General features: G+C 44.2%; 1 protein-coding gene across 1 annotated transcript in view; it reads right to left on the bottom strand.

The window, feature by feature from the left end:
• The window catches only part of LOC310796737 (two pore channel protein 2-like), a gene marked incomplete at its 5' end in the record, with an annotated part of 42,363 nt that overhangs the window by 5,571 nt on the left and 16,050 nt on the right, over positions 1–20,742 (bottom strand). Inside the window, 18 exons of the mRNA XM_083658973.1 lie at positions 502–578; positions 1,083–1,154; positions 2,749–2,845; positions 3,098–3,138; positions 3,340–3,468; positions 5,570–5,629; positions 5,728–5,847; positions 6,299–6,388; positions 9,427–9,508; positions 9,987–10,078; positions 10,991–11,055; positions 12,491–12,556; positions 12,680–12,779; positions 13,036–13,108; positions 17,027–17,133; positions 17,289–17,405; positions 18,874–19,051; positions 20,614–20,690. Coding sequence (XP_083515099.1) covers positions 502–578; positions 1,083–1,154; positions 2,749–2,845; positions 3,098–3,138; positions 3,340–3,468; positions 5,570–5,629; positions 5,728–5,847; positions 6,299–6,388; positions 9,427–9,508; positions 9,987–10,078; positions 10,991–11,055; positions 12,491–12,556; positions 12,680–12,779; positions 13,036–13,108; positions 17,027–17,133; positions 17,289–17,405; positions 18,874–19,051; positions 20,614–20,690 — 1,643 coding nt within the window. The remainder of the gene's footprint in view (positions 1–501; positions 579–1,082; positions 1,155–2,748; positions 2,846–3,097; positions 3,139–3,339; positions 3,469–5,569; positions 5,630–5,727; positions 5,848–6,298; positions 6,389–9,426; positions 9,509–9,986; positions 10,079–10,990; positions 11,056–12,490; positions 12,557–12,679; positions 12,780–13,035; positions 13,109–17,026; positions 17,134–17,288; positions 17,406–18,873; positions 19,052–20,613; positions 20,691–20,742) is intronic.

Genomic DNA, 20,742 nt, shown 5'->3' with positions numbered 1-20,742 from the left:
CTTTCCTCTTGGCGAGGGAAAGAGAAATCAGAAATCAGTGAGAGACATTTTATTGAATGTAAACCAGCTAAGTAGATGAGAGAGGAGAAGAAAAGTAAAACTATATTAAGGAGGTATCACTATACCTCATGTGTGTTCACTAAACCTCATGTGTGTTCACTATATCTCATGTGTGTTCACTATATCACTATACCTCATGTGTGTTCACTATCACTATACCTCATGTGTGTTCACTATACCTCATGTGTGTTCACTATACCTCATGTGTGTTCACTATACCTCATGTGTGTTCACTATACCTCATGTGTGTTCACTATCACTATACCTCATGTGTGTTCACTATACCTCATGTGTGTTCACTATACCTCATGTGTGTTCACTATATCACTATACCTCATGTGTGTTCACTATCACTATACCTCATGTGTTCACTATATCACTATACCTCATGTGTGTTCACTATATCACTATACCTCATGTGTGTTCACTATATCACTATACCTCATGTGTGTTGATGGTGGTGTAATTGCTCCCTCAAATAGCCAGATCCCAATCACAGCATACACATAGTACACCACCTACAGAGAGAGGAGGGATCTGCTGTTAGGAAAGTACAGTAGCAGGTTCACTCCAAAATGCTACACTTTGATTTAAAAAAATAATAATTTTGTTTTTCTCCTTGAATGCATCACCCATATCAATGAATATTACAAATACGTGTCTGTGATGGAAGTCATTGTCAGGAATATTCCTTTTTATCATCACTATATTATTTTTTTATTATTAATATATTTATATTAAGGCACTTTTGCAAGTGTGGACACATTTCTGTATGTTTGCTCCTCTAAATCTAAATCAAAGCTCTTAATATTGCGAATACTTTGAATAAAATGCAATATTTTACAGTAAAGAGCAGCTATGTGTTCAAATAGTAGATGTCTCACTTTGGAATGAAACTCTTGAATGAATGAATTAATAAATGAATGTATGTTTCTAATTCTAAATAAAACATGACCAAACATGGCACACCAACTGTATGGCCGTATGCTGATGTGGACAGTGTGTGTGATGACATCACTCACCACCAGCACTCCGGCAAAGGCGCGGAGGTTTTTCACCAGGTCCAGCAGCGTACTGGCGACTAGAGACATGAGCTGGAGAAACAAAATGAGGTATGCATCAGGGCCCAGACACACCAGACTGCCATCTAAGAACTAGCATGCGTCGCCTGTGTCGGGGGCTGAAAAGTTGCATTAAGAACACACCGCAATAGAGAGCCGCAGGGATGAGTCCGGAAATCATCGATGCTAACACTCCTGGTTCTTCACTGTTTTCGCCTATGGGAGTTTTGAATGGGTTTTTGGCGCGATGCTTCTAATAATCTCTCTGGGCAACGCTGGCTTAATCAAACGCGAACCAGTGTTTAGTAATATCATCTTCACACATGAAGACCACTTTTATGAGTTTTGAAGCTTTTACGTGCCGTTAAAAGGGCGGCTAGCTAGCAAACGGCTAAATGAGACTACACTGTTGAGTCGATGGGGATATATACGTCAATAACGTCACCACTTCAAAGGACGAACACGGAAATTCTCTTTCCCTCACCTGGTTCAGCCCGTTCAGCCCGGGGTAATCAGTGCACACATCCAACAACAGTCCAGGTTGAGCGCTGACGTGACGTGGAAGCCTATGCGACAGTGTGTAGTTCTGGATTAGCTTAGCTCGAGCTTTTTACTTCTAGGGCTCGCATTTACGCTACAAAACTCATGAAAGTGGTCCTCATCTGTGAAGATTATCCGACTGAACTCTGGTTCGCGTTTCATTAAGCCAGCGTTGCCCAGAGAGATTATTAGAAGTATCGCGGCAAAAACCCGTTCAAAAATTTCATAGACAGAAACAGTGAAGAACCAGGAAGTCCGGGACTTCCGCGTTCTGACTACAAAAATACGTCATCCCTGCAGCTCTTTATAGACGACAACTAGCACGTACGTTGTGTGCCTGCGTGAGACCTAGTACTGCACATATACAAACCGTTGTTATGATACATCGTTGTGAAAATGTGTATTGGAATGATCAGATACAGTAGGGATGACGTTGAAAAGTGAGAAGAACGTTTTGTGCGTGCTGTGACGGTTTAGTAATATAGCTACTTCTAATCCAGAATATCTCTGATAAAAAGAGTCGCAGATGGCGCTGACGTTGTCAGCGTTTGCCTGGTCTTTTGCTTGTGGAGGAAAAACGGAAGAGGCGGAGCTAGAAAAATATGGAGAAAGCGCACGAAACGAAACGGGCGATATCATACAGCGACAGGCTCCAGGGGCTTTGCTGAAGGCCAGCTGACCGGCCAATCGGAGCGATCTCTCTCACTGACGATTTAACAGGCTGAGCGGGATGACTAGGGCAAACGGTGCGGGACACACCGCAAAAACTACTGTAGGGCCACAGTCGCTCACTGACGGCCCGACATTGACCGATGGCCGACTGTTGGCCCACGTGTCTGGAGCTTAACACACATAGGGACACAAAATGACACGATCTTATTTGTGATGAGGTCGTTGAGTGTCAGCGCAGCTTGAGCTTTGGACACGCAGCCATGTCCTGTACCTTGTCCTGTACCATGTCCTGTACCTTGTCCTGTACCATGTCCTGTACCATGTCCTGTACCATGTCCTGTACCATGTCCTGTACCATGTCCTGTACCATGTCCTGTACCTTGTCCTGTACCTTGTCCTGTAGCATGTCCTGTACCTTGATATCCGGGATGATGCGCAGGAAGCGGAAGACGATGAGCATGTTGACCAGGCGAACCATCTCCCACAGAGACAGACTGTGAGTTGTTGGGTCCCTGTTGTGGTGCGTGCACACACACACACACACACACACACACATGCACGTGCACACATGTACGTACGTACACACACGCAAACACACACGTAGGCAGGCACGCACACACACACACACGCACGCACGCGCACACACACACACACACACACACACACACACACACACACACACACACACACACATACACAGTGTCAAGTCAGGTGTGCAATCATAATATGTAAACATTTATGAAGGGAGTAAAATAGAAACCTACAATGGAAGTCTGTAGGTGGCCAATATGGTGATCTGCAGGGCCTAAATGGGGGAAATAAATGCAATGAGTGAAATTGAAATTGAATTTATTTGCATTAAAGGAATATGAAAAGTTTTTGGTAGAGTTAACAGAGACACATGGATGATTTTGGGCCAATCCCCCCAAAACTGTGTATTCCTTTAAGAACTGAGTCAAGTTAACGCGACAGTTCCATAGGTATTCAGCAGGTGCAGCCACGTTACCGTTAGCAGGATGGTGAGGAGGCCGTCAAAGATGTTGTTCCTGTAGGACAGGTAGCCTCTCCAGCCTAAGGCAAAGATCTTCAGACACATCTCCGACAGGTAGTAGATGATGAAGCAACAGTTGATCACCTGGCAGCCAATGGGGGACAGTGGTCAGTTTAGGCCGGGCTCATTCACATTCACTTCAACTCATTTGTGAAGCAGATTGTCTTAACACATTGACTGCCAGCCTTTTTTCAATGCTGTCGGTAGGTTCTGCCAGGGTTTTTTTTGAGGATTCTAGGCTCATTTTACAACAGCCGAGGATTCTTTTCTGTTAATACTTCGTGAACACCAATCATCTCAAAAGAACTAATAGAATGTGTGCTTTCTCTGTCTAAAAGAGTTAGTTTGTAGAGTTAGTAGTTATGTAAGCATTAGCAGTTGAATACAGCATGGTTTCAGCGTGAGAAAAATTATTCAGAGATAAACGGCTTTTTGTGAAATTCGATAGAACAGTCACTTTAACCATTCATTTTTGGCATCAGTAAGACCTAAACAATAGTTTTGAACAGTAATTTCCTCCATAACAGCAGGAAACTCCCCTCTGCTCAACTCCTCCCTCCGTGGGCGTTCTTCTTGGCTGCAGCGCCATGTCACAAGCACTTTCCTACCTGTGCAAATGCACTTTCTCATACTCTCGACCTCTCAAATAAATTTCTGAATAGAAATTAAATTACTCTAAATTAGAGCGAAAAAGAAACAAAAAAGAATGGGTTGAAAATCCCATTCTAAAAGCCTTTTATGGCTGTTTCCAATTTGGTGCTATTTTGCAAGGCAAAATGGCCTGCTGCACCACAAGCTTGTCACAGTCTCACTGCCCCGCTGCCGCTGTGCGGCTGTGCCTGGCCGCTCCCCGAGGAAGCCCGGCTGGACTCGCCCGCCTCCCGGAGCCCTGGCCGAGAGCTCCGATGAAGCCCCTGCGACTCTGGTCATATTTACGCTGCGTGCCTCAAAGTGTGCTCCATCCGCAATCCACCATGCAAGTTTGCAATCCCCCACAGCCAGGACCCAGGCGAAAGCGAAAGCGTTTTCGCCCCATCCATTTTCATGATAATGGCTTCCATGCTGCTGTCTTGGCTTGCTTGGCTCTCAATAGTCTGAGCACCGTCTCCACTCAGTGGGTCGGCGGAATGGATTGCACACGCCCGGCGGCTCTAACACTATAATAGGAGATGCAAAAGGGCCAGATCAACGATCCACCGTCAAAAAAAAAAAATCGATTTTTTTTTACGTGTAAACACGTCGTTGGCAGTCAACAGCTGGATATTGAAAACGTGTTAACACGTCGTTGGCAGTGAATGTGTTAAGAATGAGCAAAAACAAACGGAGAATATATTTTCCGAAAACAGGTTCTTCTCTCCAATCTGTAAAGGTGTTGAGATTACAGACGCACTAATTAATCACTGTTTGAATTTAAGCTATATAGATCTGACAACACAGACACACACACACACACACACACACACACACACACACACACACACACAGTGACAGAGTTGTGATTATTGTGATTAAGCTGAAATCGGCACAGAGGATTGGATTGCAGCACAGAAGCACACGCGGCGTTAATCAGTTAGTGGCCGTTCACACTATACGCCGAAGCAACGCCGAAGCCACGCCGAAGCCACACGCTGAAGCCACGCCGAAGCCACACGCTGAAGCCACGCAGTTTCATTCCGGCGTCCTTGTTAACAGGTGAGAGCGTTCACACCGGCCGCGCGCCACGCCGAAGCAACGCCAAAGCCACACGCTGAAGCCACGCAGTTTCATTCCGGCGTCCTTGTTAACAGGTGAGAGCGTTCACACCGGCCGCACGCCACGGCGAAGCAACGCCGAAGCCGCGCTGGAGCGATCGTTCAGGATTCAGTCCAGCTTGAAGCTGCCAGACATGAAGTCAATGGGAGTTGTTGTGGGCGGGGTTCAAGGCGCGCCGAGGAGGCACTGTGTGAGAGGAAAAGAGAAGGCTTCTCGTGTGAACGGTTAGGTGTCAGTTCAGCCTGTGCCTGCTTCACGCTTCAGCTCTACTTACGTTCGGCGTCCTGTGTATACAAGGGTGGGCCGTGTAACAAGGGCTTAGACCGGCACCCTGAGTCAAGGCAGCAGAGCATGTGAGCTGAGTGTTCATCATTAACCAACTTCAAAACGTCCACATGACAAAAAAAACACAAAGAACACAACAGCTGCTAACCTCCATGTTGTAGTCGTTTCTCTCGGCAATGGACTTGTCAGCGTTCAACACCAGGACGGTCTGAAACACACGCAAAGGAAACATTATAGGGTATGTTAGTCAGCTTGGTCTGTGTGTGTGTGTGTGTGTGTGTGTGTGTGTGTGTGTGTGTAACTTACGCCTATGCAGATGACGTTGGCCAGTGCCACCGCGTTGCCGACTATAGTGAAATAGTAGTGACTGAAGACCATCTGGAGCTTCTGCAGGACTGGAGAGTTGTACTGGGGCAAGGGAGGGTGCTGTGGACACACGCACACACACACACACACACGCGCGCACACACACACGCGCACGCACACACACACACACACACACACACACACACACACACACACACACAGAGATTCAGTGGCATATATTACAGATCTCGAATTAGAGTAAATCTTGGGTTTTTTTATTTATTGAGGGCAAAACAGACGCGTTTCAGCCTTAAGCCATCATCAGTGTACATCAGAACATGTATGTACACTTATGTACGCTGATGATGGCTTAAGGCTGAAACGCGTCTGTTTTGCCCTTAATAAATAAAAAAACCTCAAGATTGACTCTAATTCGAGTGCTGTTGCCTACCTGTTTCTGTGATCTCCCTGCAACCTGCACCGATTGAGCTGCCTAAGACCTGGAGCTGTGCGAGCTATTCCCTTGCTGTATATTACAGATCGCAAAGTGAAATGAAATGTTAAATTGTACCTCTTTCATGCGATCTTTATCCAGCTCGTCAAACAGCTTCCTGAAGTCGTCTCGGTCCATGTAGCCCACGGTGGAGTACGGCTGCACCACCTGGAGGTGTGGGGAGGCACAAGAAAAACATAATTGACTGATTAAATGAACAAACCTAGGTGATACGTCATATCTGCAGCAGGTCGTTAAAAGATTTTAATACATCTTAAAATAATTAAATTATTATTGAAATTGAAGGTATTAACACATTGAGTGCCAAGGACGTCTGTGGACGTCCTAAAAAAAAGTAACGAGGAGTGCCAAGGACGTCTGTGGACGTCCTAAAATCATAATTCATATTATTCCATAATTCTGCTGTTTAAGGTCGTACCTAGCCAGTGAGCATGAATCCCTTCAAGGGATCACACGGCGCCACCTTAAACATCGTCACAGGAGCTGCTCCACCCACCTCAGATCCTTTACTTTGTACAGGAGACAGCGGAGAAAGCCGTGATGAAAGTGGAAACCGATGCATGCTTTCTGCCAGAGCCGTATATATTGCTCTGTCTACAGCGAGAGTGGGCTCGGCTGCATCCGCGCTCACAACTGAGCTCTTATGCTTCTATCTATCTCCACACGATTTCCTAGAAAGGCAGCATCCGAAGCCGAACGGCCAAGCCTTTTCGTTCAGTCGCGTTTGCCAGCGCGCATCATTTCCTTGATGGGCGCTGGGATCTGTCCGGGGCAAAAACGGAGTCGAGAAAGCAAACTCTGTGCGTGTGGGAGGAGCCCGCAGCTCAGAGGTGGAGAGGGGGGGGGGGGGGGGGGGGGGGGGGAGAGGGGTGTGTGGCACACAGGCTGCACAGAAACCACACCACACGCCACCACATCAGAAAACACCAGCCAGAGTCAGTGAATGTGCTCGAAATTAGAGTGCAAAAGGTATTCATAAAAGGGACTATATCTTGGAAAGTAAAAAAAAACGACAGAAAACCCTTGAAAGTGCACTTTTTTGAGAGGCTGTCATTTCATAATGGAACTGTCTAGAAACAAAATTTCTTCTTTGGAAGAAGCAGGAGTGTTCAATGTTTCATTAAAGTCCAGCCCCGTTAATATAGCCATAATAGAAAAAATTCTATAGCTGTTTTCAACTGAATGGAAGTGAATCTGGCACAGGCTCCAGACAATTTTACTGAAGCGCTGTGGCACTCAATGTGTTAAGAAGAAAAGTAAAAAAAAACATATGAATGCCTTAAAAACGTATTACCATGTAAGTACAGGTTTCCTTGTGTGGCCTGTGCTGTACAATACTGTACTGTATGTATCTTATCTTCTTTACGAAACATAATTTGATGTCATGTCCCATAACAATCCATTTCCTGCTATGCTTTTTCTTATCCTGAACATTTATAAATTAGTTTCACAGCTTTCATTTCAAGCAGGCCCCCCCCCCATTAGTTTCCTTATGTGGGTTTTATATTTGGTCGTGAATTCCACGTAGTCTAAAAAGGTCTTTAAAAGTCAATTCAATTAGTCATTTGTGGAAAACAATTTGTTATAAACATGAGTTTTGTTAATTGTTCATATTGCAAGATCATAGCAAGTTCATATTTGCAAAGTCATTGGGCAAAGTCGGTGGACATGTGTTTTTATGATATCATGTGCTGTGTGTCGCAAGAGGAATTAAAAGAATTCAAGTACTGGCTGACTTGAGCTCCTGTAGCCTACCAATAGGCTATTCTCGGTGATCCGAGGGACGAATTGGACGGATGCCTGGGAAAATAGATTAGGAGCTTGCCAGGAAAATATACTGATCTAGCTTGAGGATAGGAGACACCAGGTCAGCCTGACATAGGCGCCTGGTGGAACTGGTATGATTGATTAAAGACAAATGATTGATAGCAGCATATGATATGTTTTATAATAGCTATTCCTGTGTATAAAAGGAAGGCTCTGGGCTGTAATAACCAGAGCCCCATTGTGACTCTCGCTGCTGTTGAACACTGACAATAAAACGTTGAAAACAGCAGGGTGGTCTCCCTTCATTGGGTAATTATTAATGCATACATAGATGCATTTCTCAGCTTCACAAGACACCCTCTATGCGGGAAGGGAACATTTCTCTACACTCTCTCACACCTGTACCTGCAGGGGTGTTCTTCTCTCTCAGACCTGCACCTCATTCAGTGAAATACCCCTTTCAGACCGAGGTCCAACAAGGCTTATTCCCAGGTTGATTTTGTGTTTGAAAGGACAAGGGTTGATTTCAGTGTGAACGCCACCGCCCAGGTTGCTAAGAACCGGGGCGGGACAAAAGGCTAGCAGCAAGGTTAGCGTTAGCTGCAAACCGTTGCAAGAGCCTTGAGACACACACACACACCTTTCACCGCACAGTGAAGCGCTGCATTTAGGACGCGTTGTGACAGCGAAACAATATGGCGGGCTGTCCGTTTCCAGCCTGACTTACCGTAATTGGATTGAATTGATTGGATTAACCCCGTGTTGACTGACTTGGTGTGAACTGACAAAAGAAGGGTTGAATGTGGGTAAAAGCACCCCTGGTCATTGGTGTGAAAGTAGCAGTGTTGGGCAAGTTACTTTCAAAATGTAATATACTACATATTACTAGTTACTTGCATTTGAAAGTAATAAGTTACTTTACAATATTACTTTCTGTGTAGAGTAACTCGTTACTTATTACACTACTTTTGCATTACTTTCATCAAAACAACAGCAGCAGCAGAATGACATCGCCACCCCTGAACACCCCGAAAAATAATTTCAACCACCTTGAAGTCAGTGTAAACAATCCAAAATTCTAAATGTTATTCTTTTCCTTTGTTATTGTCATCTATAGTGGTTATTTGCATAAAAACACATAGTTTGATTAGGAAATGATTGTTTCTTTTTTAAATATGTGCTTTAATTTAATAAAATGTAACTCAATTTGTAACTTGAGTTACTTGACAAAGTAACTGGTATAATATTACCGAAATCCTATAAGTAATAAGTTACTGAGTTACTGCTAAAAGTAATATATTACATGTAATATGTTACTTTTGTAATGAGTTACCCCCAACACTGGAAAGTGGTATAAGTCGCAGTGTGTATGCAGCCCTGCCCACTCCCCCTGCTGGACAGTGTGATATAGCTGTAACCTTGATGATGGCCGCTCTGTAGTAGCTCTTCATGTGGACCCTGGACATCACCTCCAGCACCGCATCCACACGCACACGCTCTCTGATCAGACACACACACACACACACACACACACACACACACGTTTGGTTCATATCAGCTGGTAGTAACAATCACCTACACCACTCGTGTTTGGTTCATATTCTGACCTTCAGCATGTCAGCTGCGTAACAGGGAGCAGCTTGCCACCAAATTGTGTTACCATTTGTTGCTATATATGGTTTTATCTTGTGACTATACGAGTGCTCCTGACTGAACTCCATTTCTATGTTACTGTTTATTCCATCAGACTGTAATGACATTATGTTAATTACTTTCGCTACAGCATTCATTAGAGCTGCACTAAGCAGAAGTAACTGTTTAAAATTCATACTCTCCAGTTTCTGGACCAGTGTGAGAAAGTCTCTTTCCAAAATCTCCTGGTTGCAACTGACAATGCCACATACCGCTAATGTAAGAACTTGTGAAAATGTGATAAAATAGCCTTCTAATTAGTCAAATCTGCGTGCGTGTGTCTTACATAGCAGCACGGCCTGTCCCCTGGCAGCTGAGGACCTGGAAAGCAGCTCTGATTCCCAGCCGCCTCCTGATGATGGACGTCTGGACTGACATCTGCATCAACACGCAGGGACAGACGGGTTAGATCAGCTGTTTTATGTCCAAAATCAAAAAGACATATTGTCCCTCTTACCTGTATATTACCTGTAGTGCTATTTATCCATCTAGAATAGATCTTACCTGTAGTGCTATTTATCCATCTAGAATAGATGGTTTTGGTGTGAGTTGGCGAGTTTTGGAGATATCGGCCATAGAGATGTCTGCCTTCTCTCCAATACAATGGAACTGGGTGGCACTCGGCTTGTGGTGCTCAAAGCGCCCCCAAAAATTACTTTTGAAAAACGTAACAATAATGCCTCTCCAGAAATCATTCCCCGGTTACTCAAGATAAGCCACAGACCTTTTTGTGAGCACTTTCATCAGGGAAATATTTTCTTTAGTCCGATATTTCCAAAACTCACCCCAATTGATCTCGATGGATAAATAGCACTACAGTTAAGAGGAGAGATATGTATTTTTGATTTGGGGGTGAACTGTCCCTTTAATTCATGGAGGAGGTGTAAGGTCGCGACATTCGTGGGAATGTGTGTAACTGTGTAAACTAGCGTGGGGCTAGCAACCCCACCCCAGAAGAACCCACTTGCTACAGAAAATGCAATAGGAGCCTGTTGGCTTTGTGTGGCTGCGGCCCTATGCTCCACTTAGGAGCCTACAGGGGGGGGGGGGAGGAGGAGGAGGAGAAGGAGGAGGAGGAGGAAGAAGTAGAAGAAGAAGAAGAAGAAGAAGAAGAAGAAGAAGAAGAAGAAGAAGAAGAAGAAGAAGAAGAAGAAGAAGAAGAAGAAGAAGAAGAAGAAGAAGAAGCCTCAACTCTCCCTGGATAATTAAAGCATCACAAAAAGCTGGGATTGAAGATGTGATGTTCCTTCAACAGCATGATCTCCTCTGGATGGAAGATGTGGGACTCACCAGTAAATATCCCCTGAACTGGTTGTAGATGATGGCCGTCAGTAAGTTCATCAAGAAATACGTTCCTGGAGAAGAAGCAGAAGAAATTCCCTTTTATACACAACACTGTAAACCCTATTGTATTCAACATGTCCTCATACTGAAACAACAGAATGAGTCGGTTTACAATGACTCCCAAAACGACCGATGAGAGAAACGGTGCGTGCAGGTCATACGCCTCACGTGGGACATGGTTAATTTGAAGCATGTCACGTCGGTTAACGGTTACTTTTTTAAGCAACGAAAACAACCTGGTTAAGGTTCAAAACAGACTTCAGGAGGGTCTCTTGTGACAAGGAAGTTGAAAGACAAGGAAGTTACCGCTCCACCCATCCCACCCCTTCACCCTCATGTGTCAGCGAGCTATTTCAATAGACTGTTGTTACGGTCGCCGCTACTTCCTGGTTACAGCTCCCGACTCTGGCGTATGCACTGCACGCATGCACTTACTCACCCCACCACTAGAGGTTGCATTCGTAAACATTGATTGTTTTAACCAGCTTGAACTGTGCAATATCTGACTTATAGCCTTGTTTACAATCTAGTGTGGTTTACATATACTTTGTCTGTACATAGATATACAATTAGTATTATTATTATTTTCTCCTATACACATGTTTATAACGGTCACTCTACATCACACTTACTGTATATAATGTAAATAGCAGTTAACTTGCTTTATGTACCTTTGATCGCTGTCCTTGTTTGTGGTTTTAGCTTGTATGCATATATTTTCTTTTCCCCTTGTAAGTACATTGAGAGCAACGTATTCACCTTATGTAGCCACACCCATTTGACCCGGTTGTGTGGCCGCGTCAAAACTTCCGGCTAAAAATAAAATAAAATAAAATGGCTGGCTGCTCCAATATCAGCAGTAACTCTGAATTAACTAATAATTTAGCCAATTGTATGTAACATACCAAATAAAAGCAAACGGCAATGTCTAAGAATGCAACGCCATGTAACTGGCTCATTAAGTCTCGCATTCCAGGGAATTACGTTAACGTCTGCGGGTCTTATGGACGTAAGTGGCTCGAGCGCTCGGAGGAGAGAAAACTATCTGAAGCTTTCTTTGTTGGAGTCCAGGTATGTTTTACAAGAAAGTGCTCGTCATTGTCGACGATAACGTTATCTGACCTGGCTAACAGTGGATACTCGCTTGCTTGCTGTGTACCGAGCTCAAAGTAGTAGGCTACGTTCTTTATTTTACCCCCTGCACTGTCCGCTCCAAAAACAACTCTCTTATTTTGCGCCGTGACCGCCGGAAGTGTTAACAGGACCCGGAAGAATTTGGCCCACTGTAAGGTCTGAACATAAGGTGAATCCCGGAGTCAAATTCCTTGTATGTCTACATACTTGGCCAATAAAGCGGATTCTGATTCTGATTGAAAATCGACCAATGCGGTCGTCTTCCTTGTGATGATGACGGTGACGATGTACACAATAATGATCAATGCTTACCAATCACACTGAAGGTGATGAAGAAGATGGAGTAGGCCCTGTTTAAGGAGTAGGCAGGGATCATCACTGTAACAGGACAAAACAGACGGCTTTAAGACCGTGGTTCAGTTCTGAAGCAGCACAGAATATCAAACAGTTCCAATTTAAGCGCTAGGTGTTTGGATCATCTGAGCGCTGGAGCAGCGGTACCGTCTGGGTTGTTGGCCGTGGTGAGCAGCACCAGCAGAGAGGTGAGGGAGCGAGGCAGGTCTTTGAAGTACAGCTCCCACTCCCCGTTCTTCTTCGGATCCTGGAGGCCACAGAGAGGACGAGAAGAAGACGGACGGAGATGGAGATAATCATTTGAGACGTTGAAAAGGAATTATTGAATTAGTTTATGGCCCCCTTATCACAAGCATTTCTCAAAGGGCTTCACATAAGCGTCATCACAGTCACAATGCTACATGATATATCGACACACAACCTAAGTTACATAGATCATACATCATATACTATACATTTGACTAGCGTGGTGGTGTGGGCGTGGCCAGGTCAGGTGAGCTCACCTCCGTCTTAACAAACAGCAGCATGCCGATCATGGTGAAGAGGCAGAGGTGCACCGCCAGCAGCAAGATCACGCTGCAGATACACACACACACGCATGCACACACACTAGGGGTGCACCGATCACGTTTTTTGCCACCGATCACCGATTGCCGATCACCTATGAGAAATATCTGCCCAACCGATCATCGACCGATCACCGATTACCGATCACCGATATATATATACGCCCTGGGGTGTCCGTAAAAACACGAGGCAGGAGACAGATGGGAGTTCAACCGTTTAGTTGTCAGTTCTCTTCAGTACAGTACAGCAGTATAGGCTCTTTACAGCATTATGACAGGAATAGTAGGATTGTGTGTGGTCTGGAAAAAGGAGGCAATAAAATATACAAACAGGTCAGTAACCAAGCTTGCTGTTATATAGGCCAATTATAGTGATAATTAACAACTAATAATATATAAATGATAATTAGGTAAACTGTAAGTCAGTTACTCTTAAACACCAGTCTTGAACCATGACTAAAGCCAAAGAGCTCCCACTCATAGAACCGGGGTTATGCACAATAACCGTCATACATTGGGATCCGCATCGAACGAACATCAAAACGACCCGCCCATCGAGGCCGAGTTACAGTGTTATAATTAGCAGCACTATGAGTGCGATCTACATAATGGTGACAGGGTTACATGACGGGAGAAACAACAGAATCACAAGCTACACACCAGCTAAACTCCATCTGAGTAGTGGCATTAATTAGCGCAACAGACAATCAAACGGCAAATGCACGCAACAAACGTTATTGCAATGATTGCAGGTAGATCGATCTAAAACCAAAAGGGAATGCAATACAGGAATATTAACATAATAATGACTTACTGGTTGGTCATATACGCACACATGGAAGAAGGGGATTAGAACATGTTCAACTGATGTTCAAAGAAAGGAAGAAAGTCCGTCTGAACGGAGCGCACATCCACATACTCAGCCGCACACTTTCGCTTCCTTCAAAGTGCCCGCGGGAACATCAATGCTTGCGTGGAAATTGTCTGTGTGTGCGCGTGCACTACCCCGACTACCACCGTGTCAATCTGGGACTTTAATACACACGGACTTAACAGCATGCAAATGCCTCGGTAGGCGGGAGGACTGGAGGTAACTTCTCTCTGCTGAGGCTGCTCTAATCACCAGCTGATTTGTGTGATTCAAAGACGCAAGGGGTGTGTTGACAGTCTGGTGCAGTGTGTGCATGGAGGTGAGTACACTGATGAAAGCAAAGCGTGTGCTTTGCAACACAATGATATAAACGTTAGAGCACAATATGAAAGTTAAACGATAGACATTGAAGACATGAAAATGGGCTGCCTCATGTTTCTCACGTGCAGCATGATCGGCTATGCGATCGGCAACATTAAAGGAATATCGGAAACAGCAGATCACATATTTGAGGTCCAAATCGGCCGATACAGATTGCGTGTCGATCGATCGGTGCACCCCTAACACACACGCATGCACGCACACACACACATACACACACACAAGCACGCACAAACACACACGCACGCACAAACACACACGCACAAACACACACGCATGCACGCACAAACACACACACACACACACACGCACGCACAAACACGTACACGCATGCACACACAGAAAAGGTTGAGGTTGATTCAGGGTAGAACGAACAACAGGTCAGGCTATGCAGTGAAGCCAGAGTATCTCATTATGTGTCTTGTTGGGTCAGGCTATGCAGTGAAGCCAGAGTATCTCATTATGTGTCTTGTTGGGTCAGGCTATGCAGTGAAGCCAGAGTATCTCATTATGTGTCTTGTTGGGTCAGGCTATGCATTGAAGCCAGAGTACATCATTATGTGTCTTGTTGGGTCAGGCTATGCAGTGAAGCCAGAGTATCTCATTATGTGTCTTGTTGGGTCAGGCTATGCATTGAAGCCAGAGTACATCATTATGTGTCTTGTTGGGTCAGGCTATGCATTGAAGCCATAGTATATCATTATGTGTCTTGTTGGGTCAGGCTATGGGGAAGTGAGAATGCTCTCAACTCAAGTAGATGCTTGGTTTTTCACTTGACGAGTGGTAAAATGTGATTTAAACCGACTGTAGTAAGAAGTTCGGCGGTCTGCATTTTTTGTATTTAGTTCCTTTAGGTTCACACACTGTTCTGTCAAATTATAAGCCAATCAGGTCTGCAAAACAAAAGTCACATGACTCAGAAGTAACTCGATCATTGGACAGAGTTTTAGTGACCTGTCATTCTGCCAGGTTAGAGATTTTGCCAGTGGAGGGGAGGGATTCAAAACAAACCTGTAACTTTAGCTACATGTAGGCATAATGGACTAGTCTGTGCGCATAATGGACTAGTCTGTGCGCATAATGGACTAGTCTGTGCTGTGTTGCTCTTCTTCGTTGGTGTTCACACAAATTAAGAACACATACTGTATGAGCATCTGTCCAGACTTCATTGTTATGCAAGGCTTTCCAGGTATGGGGAAATGCTGGCTGTCAGCTGTTTCCTGATACCAGTAAAGCCTGCCTTAAGGCTGGCTCACACTACAGGATTTTCGGGCCGATTTATGCCCGATTCACCCCTCCCGAGAATCGGAGGAGAAATCTGGCCTGGCAGCTTGCCAAGCTTGGTCGGGCCCGACGTTCGGCACCGATTATCTTGTAGTGTGAGCTGTTTGCAGATCCAATCTTAAGCCTCCCGATCTGCTCAAAGCCTCATCGGGGCCGTCCCGATCATATCAAACATGTTTGATATTTAGGACTGAAAATCTGCGCGAATACATCATCCTGCTGCTGCGTCAGACTCCCGTCGTTAATTGACGCGGCTCATTTGATGCGCTGCACTGCAGGCATTATAGGCTACCAAATACCAACAGCACAGAACCACGAGTATTTGGGGGAAAATGTCACTCATTTATATCACAATGAATGACCAATGAATAAAAAGTTGTTATATCGTAGTTTTGAGCCCCTGCCAGTCAGAGGCTGTAATCTACCTGTCTATCAGCCAGGCAGTGTGGGGGGAAAAGGCATTGCTGCTGCGGGAAGCAATCCAGTCTATCCAAACTTTTGCCGATCTCATGACATGCAGCAGGGAAATATATGTTGGTAGGCCATGTGTTTGTGTTCTCACTTGTACAGACAATAGAGTCGCGTTGTTTACACGCATGCTAACTACCGTGAGATTCATTTGTTTGGCGAGACGGGCATGAAAATGAGGAAACGAGAGAGAGAGGTGAGGTGGGGGCGGAGCGCTTTGGTCACTGCTGGAACCCCAAAAACGAAACAGGTTCGTATGGCCGGGCATCAAGGTGATTATCCTGCCGATAATCTTAATAATATCCTGTAGTGCGTGGTGCGCCACATTTACAAATCTTGTAGTGTGTGCATGTTTGAGATTCTAGGGAAGATAATCTGGGAAGATTCTCCTGTAGTGCGTGTCACAGCCAGATTTCAAAATCGGCTAAGATTGTCAGAATCCTGTAGTCTGAGCCCAGCTTTAGGCGTTGGTGTCGTTGTATGTTGTCACTCCTAACACATTACACAGAGACGCATTTTCAGGCGTCTTGGTGCCGTGAACTGAAGGAGGAAATGCTCCAGATTTTGCATTAAAAAACTGCACTGAAAATGTTATCAACCTAGTATTATCAACTCCATTTGAATTAATATGAACTTTTTTTTTTTAATCTTTTCAAAAGTACAGACTCTAGAAAATGAGTTTTGGAAGCCAGACATCTGAGCAGCAGCAGGTTATTTTGTGATATGAGACAGTAAAAGCATGTGTGTGTGTGTGTGTGTGTGTGTGCGTGCGTGTGCGTGTGTGTGCGTGTGTGTGTGCGTGCGTGCGTGCGTGCGTGTGTGCGTGCGTGTGTGTGTGTGCGTGTGTGCGTGCGTGTGTGTGCGTGTGTGTGTGTGTGTGTGTGTGTGTGCGTGCGTGCGTGCGTGTGTGTGCGTGTCAGATACCTGGCGATCTCAGGCAGTGTCCTCTTGATGCACTTCAGCGTCTTCTTCATCAGGGAGGAGTTTTGCAGGAGGAAGAATGGCCGGATGAGTCTCCGCACTCTCACTTTCTGATCGGTACAATTGAGAGGTCACAGTTTCATACATTTTAGGATCAACTTTAGGAATGGACTCCATATTTTATAATTGCTCTTAACTTATTTGATGTATTTCATCCTCTCTCATGCTTTATGTTCACGGTGTCCCGCATCACACACAGCCTCTCCTCGTCACACACCATGCTGACGGATAACACCCAGTCCATGACGGAGGCCGAGATGATGACAGTGTAGCCGATCAGCCACTTGTTCTTCCTGAACTCCTCCCAGCCAATCAGATAGCTCTGAGGACAAACACAGATGCGGTGAGGTTCTAGTTCAAAATAGAGAAACAATTAGGACTACACAATAATGACCTGTGCCAAGTTGCATAGTCTTAATTCATCTGATAGGTTGGTCTGAGGAGGAAGCTATACCTTCACCCTTGAGTGCTGCCCAGTACAGTTTGATAATGGTGGCCAGTGGTCGGGCATGGATGAAGTATCAGTGTACTTTGCTCAGAGTTGGCGAGGAAGGGGCCACTATTTCTTAGGCAGAGGTGAACAGCAACTGATAATGCATTAAGCCCAGCAATGTCCTACTTGCACTGTTTTAGTACTGTAAATACCACTGTTTTAGTACTGTAAATACCACTGTTTTAGCACTGTAAATACCACTGTTTTAGTACTGTAAATAGGAATACACAGAAAGTGTTTGTAGGCTCCGGAAACTTTCACTTCCATCAAGACAGGCAGGAAACATGGCAGGCAATCCATCAAAGTTATCAGTTTGAACTTCGAGGTAATACAAATCTAAGTATATTCAAATCTACAATCAACTCTACTTAAGAGGAGGGGGCAATATCTACTATAGTTTGTTCATGGTTCATTCAAAAGTAAATTTTTTAACAACAGTTGACCGTACGATCGCTAACGTAACCAGTTAAACCAGTTAACCAGACACCCAGCTAAACAGGTGGAACGCTTCCAAGTTGAAGCAACAAGAAGATGTCATGCTGGTTTTATATGTCTTCTGAAATCATGTGACCGTGGCATAATATCATTTGATACCAACATTTAGAAAACTGCTATTGAGCGTTGACTGAAAGTGTTGGTCAAAGTGATACATTATTAAATGTAAGTCACCAAACTATCAGCTCAGACGGAACACTTGTCCTGAATGTGTGTTTAAAAAAAAATAGCGTTCACATAGAGAGGCAAAGTGACCGCCTACTTCCTGCTTCAGCACTGTACCAGGGATTTTCCTCCGCCATTTATTTTCCCATAGACATTTCGTAAAATGCTTATAAAAAATGTTTTACTTGTTCAAACCAAACGGTTCAGATCTATTTAGAAACAGGAGAGACCACATAACATTTCACTCGGACCAAAACGTAAAAGAATTGCCGATTTAAAGAAAATATTCTTTCGATGTAGTTTTTTTAAGTTTTGGTCAGAGTGAAACGTTCTATGGTCTCTCCCAACTCTAAATATAGCTGAACCATTTGGCTTGACGAAGTAAAACTATTTTTATAAGCATTTTTTCAAAATGTCTATGGGGAAATAAATGGCGGATGAAAATCTCTGGTACAGTGCTGAAGCAGGAAGTAGGCGGTCACTTTGCCTCTCTATAAAGTTCTGCCAATCGATCCTTGCTCTCCACAAGAGCAAATTTAGACTGACTGAAGCAAAGGTCTGGCAGGTGAAAGGGAATTGGATCTGGAGGCCCACCTTGGCAGCGAGGTCGAGGGAGAAGATGAGGAGGCAGACTAACCTTGACAGCGAGGTCGAGGGAGAAGATGAGGAGGCAGACTATCTCGATGCTCTCCGTGAGGCCACAGGGAGGCTGCCAGCGCGGCGCCACCAGCCGCAGGTCCGAGGACAACGACATGGACGACGGCCGCTCCACGAACGCCAGCGCCAACACCACCGCTATGGTCAGACCCAGGCCCCTGGGGACAGTGGGCGGGGAGACAGCGATGGGATGGACATCGGAACATACCGTATTCTTTCTGAGTGACACTCAACTTGATGCGGAAACTAGTCAAAGAGCAGGTTTAGATTTGACTTGCACACATTAACTGCTGGTTATGTGTAAATACGGTCTTTAATGCAAATGAAAAAGTTTTAATGGGGTTGATATCATTCTTCAAAGTTAGTTTAACCTTCTCCTTCTTTTTAAGACTTCACAACTTCATGAATGGTCAATTATGTTAGTAATTGGGAGTAGTATTGTAAATTGAGGCATGAGGAATGCGAGATTCGTTCTCAACTGCAGGATGTGTTCCATTAAGGACATGATTAAATATCCTACAATCAGCAAATAACTATCATAAATCATTTGTGATTTACAGTATATACTAAAGACACAGCTGCGGTACTTTCAATGTGCACGCACGCACGCACGCACGCACACACACACACACACACACACACACACACACACACACACACACACACACACACACACAGCGTTATTCAGATAGAACTCAAGCATAAGTGACTTCAAAAAGGATTATGGTAAAGATTACAGGGGATTTAAAAGACAAATCTTCGTACACTGTTATACTGCATTAACAGTCTGTAATGTTATATCTACTGTATTATACTTTGATGTTCATGTGCATTCTAGCAGTAACTGTGACCACTTACCCTCAACCTGCCTCATAACCAGTGTTGGGTGTAACTGATTACAAAAGTAACATATTACATGTAATATATTACTTTTAGCAGTAACTCAGTAATATAACTTATTACTTATAGGATTTCAGTAATATTATACCAGTTACTTTGTCAAGTAACTCAAGTTACAAATTGAGTTACATTTGATTAAATCAAAGCACATATTTAAAAAAGACACAATCATTTCCTAATCAAACTGTGTGTTTTTATGCAAATAACCACTATAGATGACAATAAGAAAGGAAAATAATAACATTTAGAATTTTGGACTGTTTACATTGATTTCAAGGTGGTTGAAATTATTTTTCAGGATGGTTCCGGGGCGGCGATGTCATTCTGCTGCTGCTGTTATTTTGGTGAAAGTAATGCAAAAGTAGTGTAATAGGTAATGAGTTACTCTACACAGAAAGTAATATTGTAAAGTAACTTATTACTTTCAAATGAAAGTAACTAGTAATATGTAGTATATTACATTTTGAAAGTAACTTGCCCAACACTGCTCATAACTACTTCAGTTAGTGATATCCTACATTTCCCAGAATGCATTTCGACAACCCCCAGGGAAGGGGCGTGAACGTGTTGCAGTCTTGGAATTCCAATGGGTGGGGAGTTTACTGTACTCAGCAGCTGGCGTAGTAAAACATATATTATGGTCATTTTGTGATATGGGGCAGGAAAAATCAGACTTATTTCACTTTTAAACCCAGTACAATTTAATAAACAACACCACCCCTGCCCCCTGGCCGACTGAGCAGTTGTTAGAAATTGTGAACCACGGCACAGAGAAGCTAGAGGCTAACAGAGAGAAATGAGTAGAATGACTGCAACTTACCACTGGAATATCTTTGAGTAGTACCACCGATACAGACGCAGCGATCTGGCATCGACCCGGTGGTTGATCGACCGATACTGTACAAGTTCAACAAAAAACAGCACAGAGTACAAGTCTGTTTAGATATTA

The sequence above is a fragment of the Poromitra crassiceps genome (assembly GCF_964638095.1).
Source record: "Poromitra crassiceps genome assembly, chromosome: 23".
Lineage (NCBI taxonomy): Eukaryota > Metazoa > Chordata > Actinopteri > Beryciformes > Melamphaidae > Poromitra > Poromitra crassiceps.
Note: the sequence above shows the minus strand (reverse complement) of the source record. Positions and strands in the feature narration are given on the sequence as shown.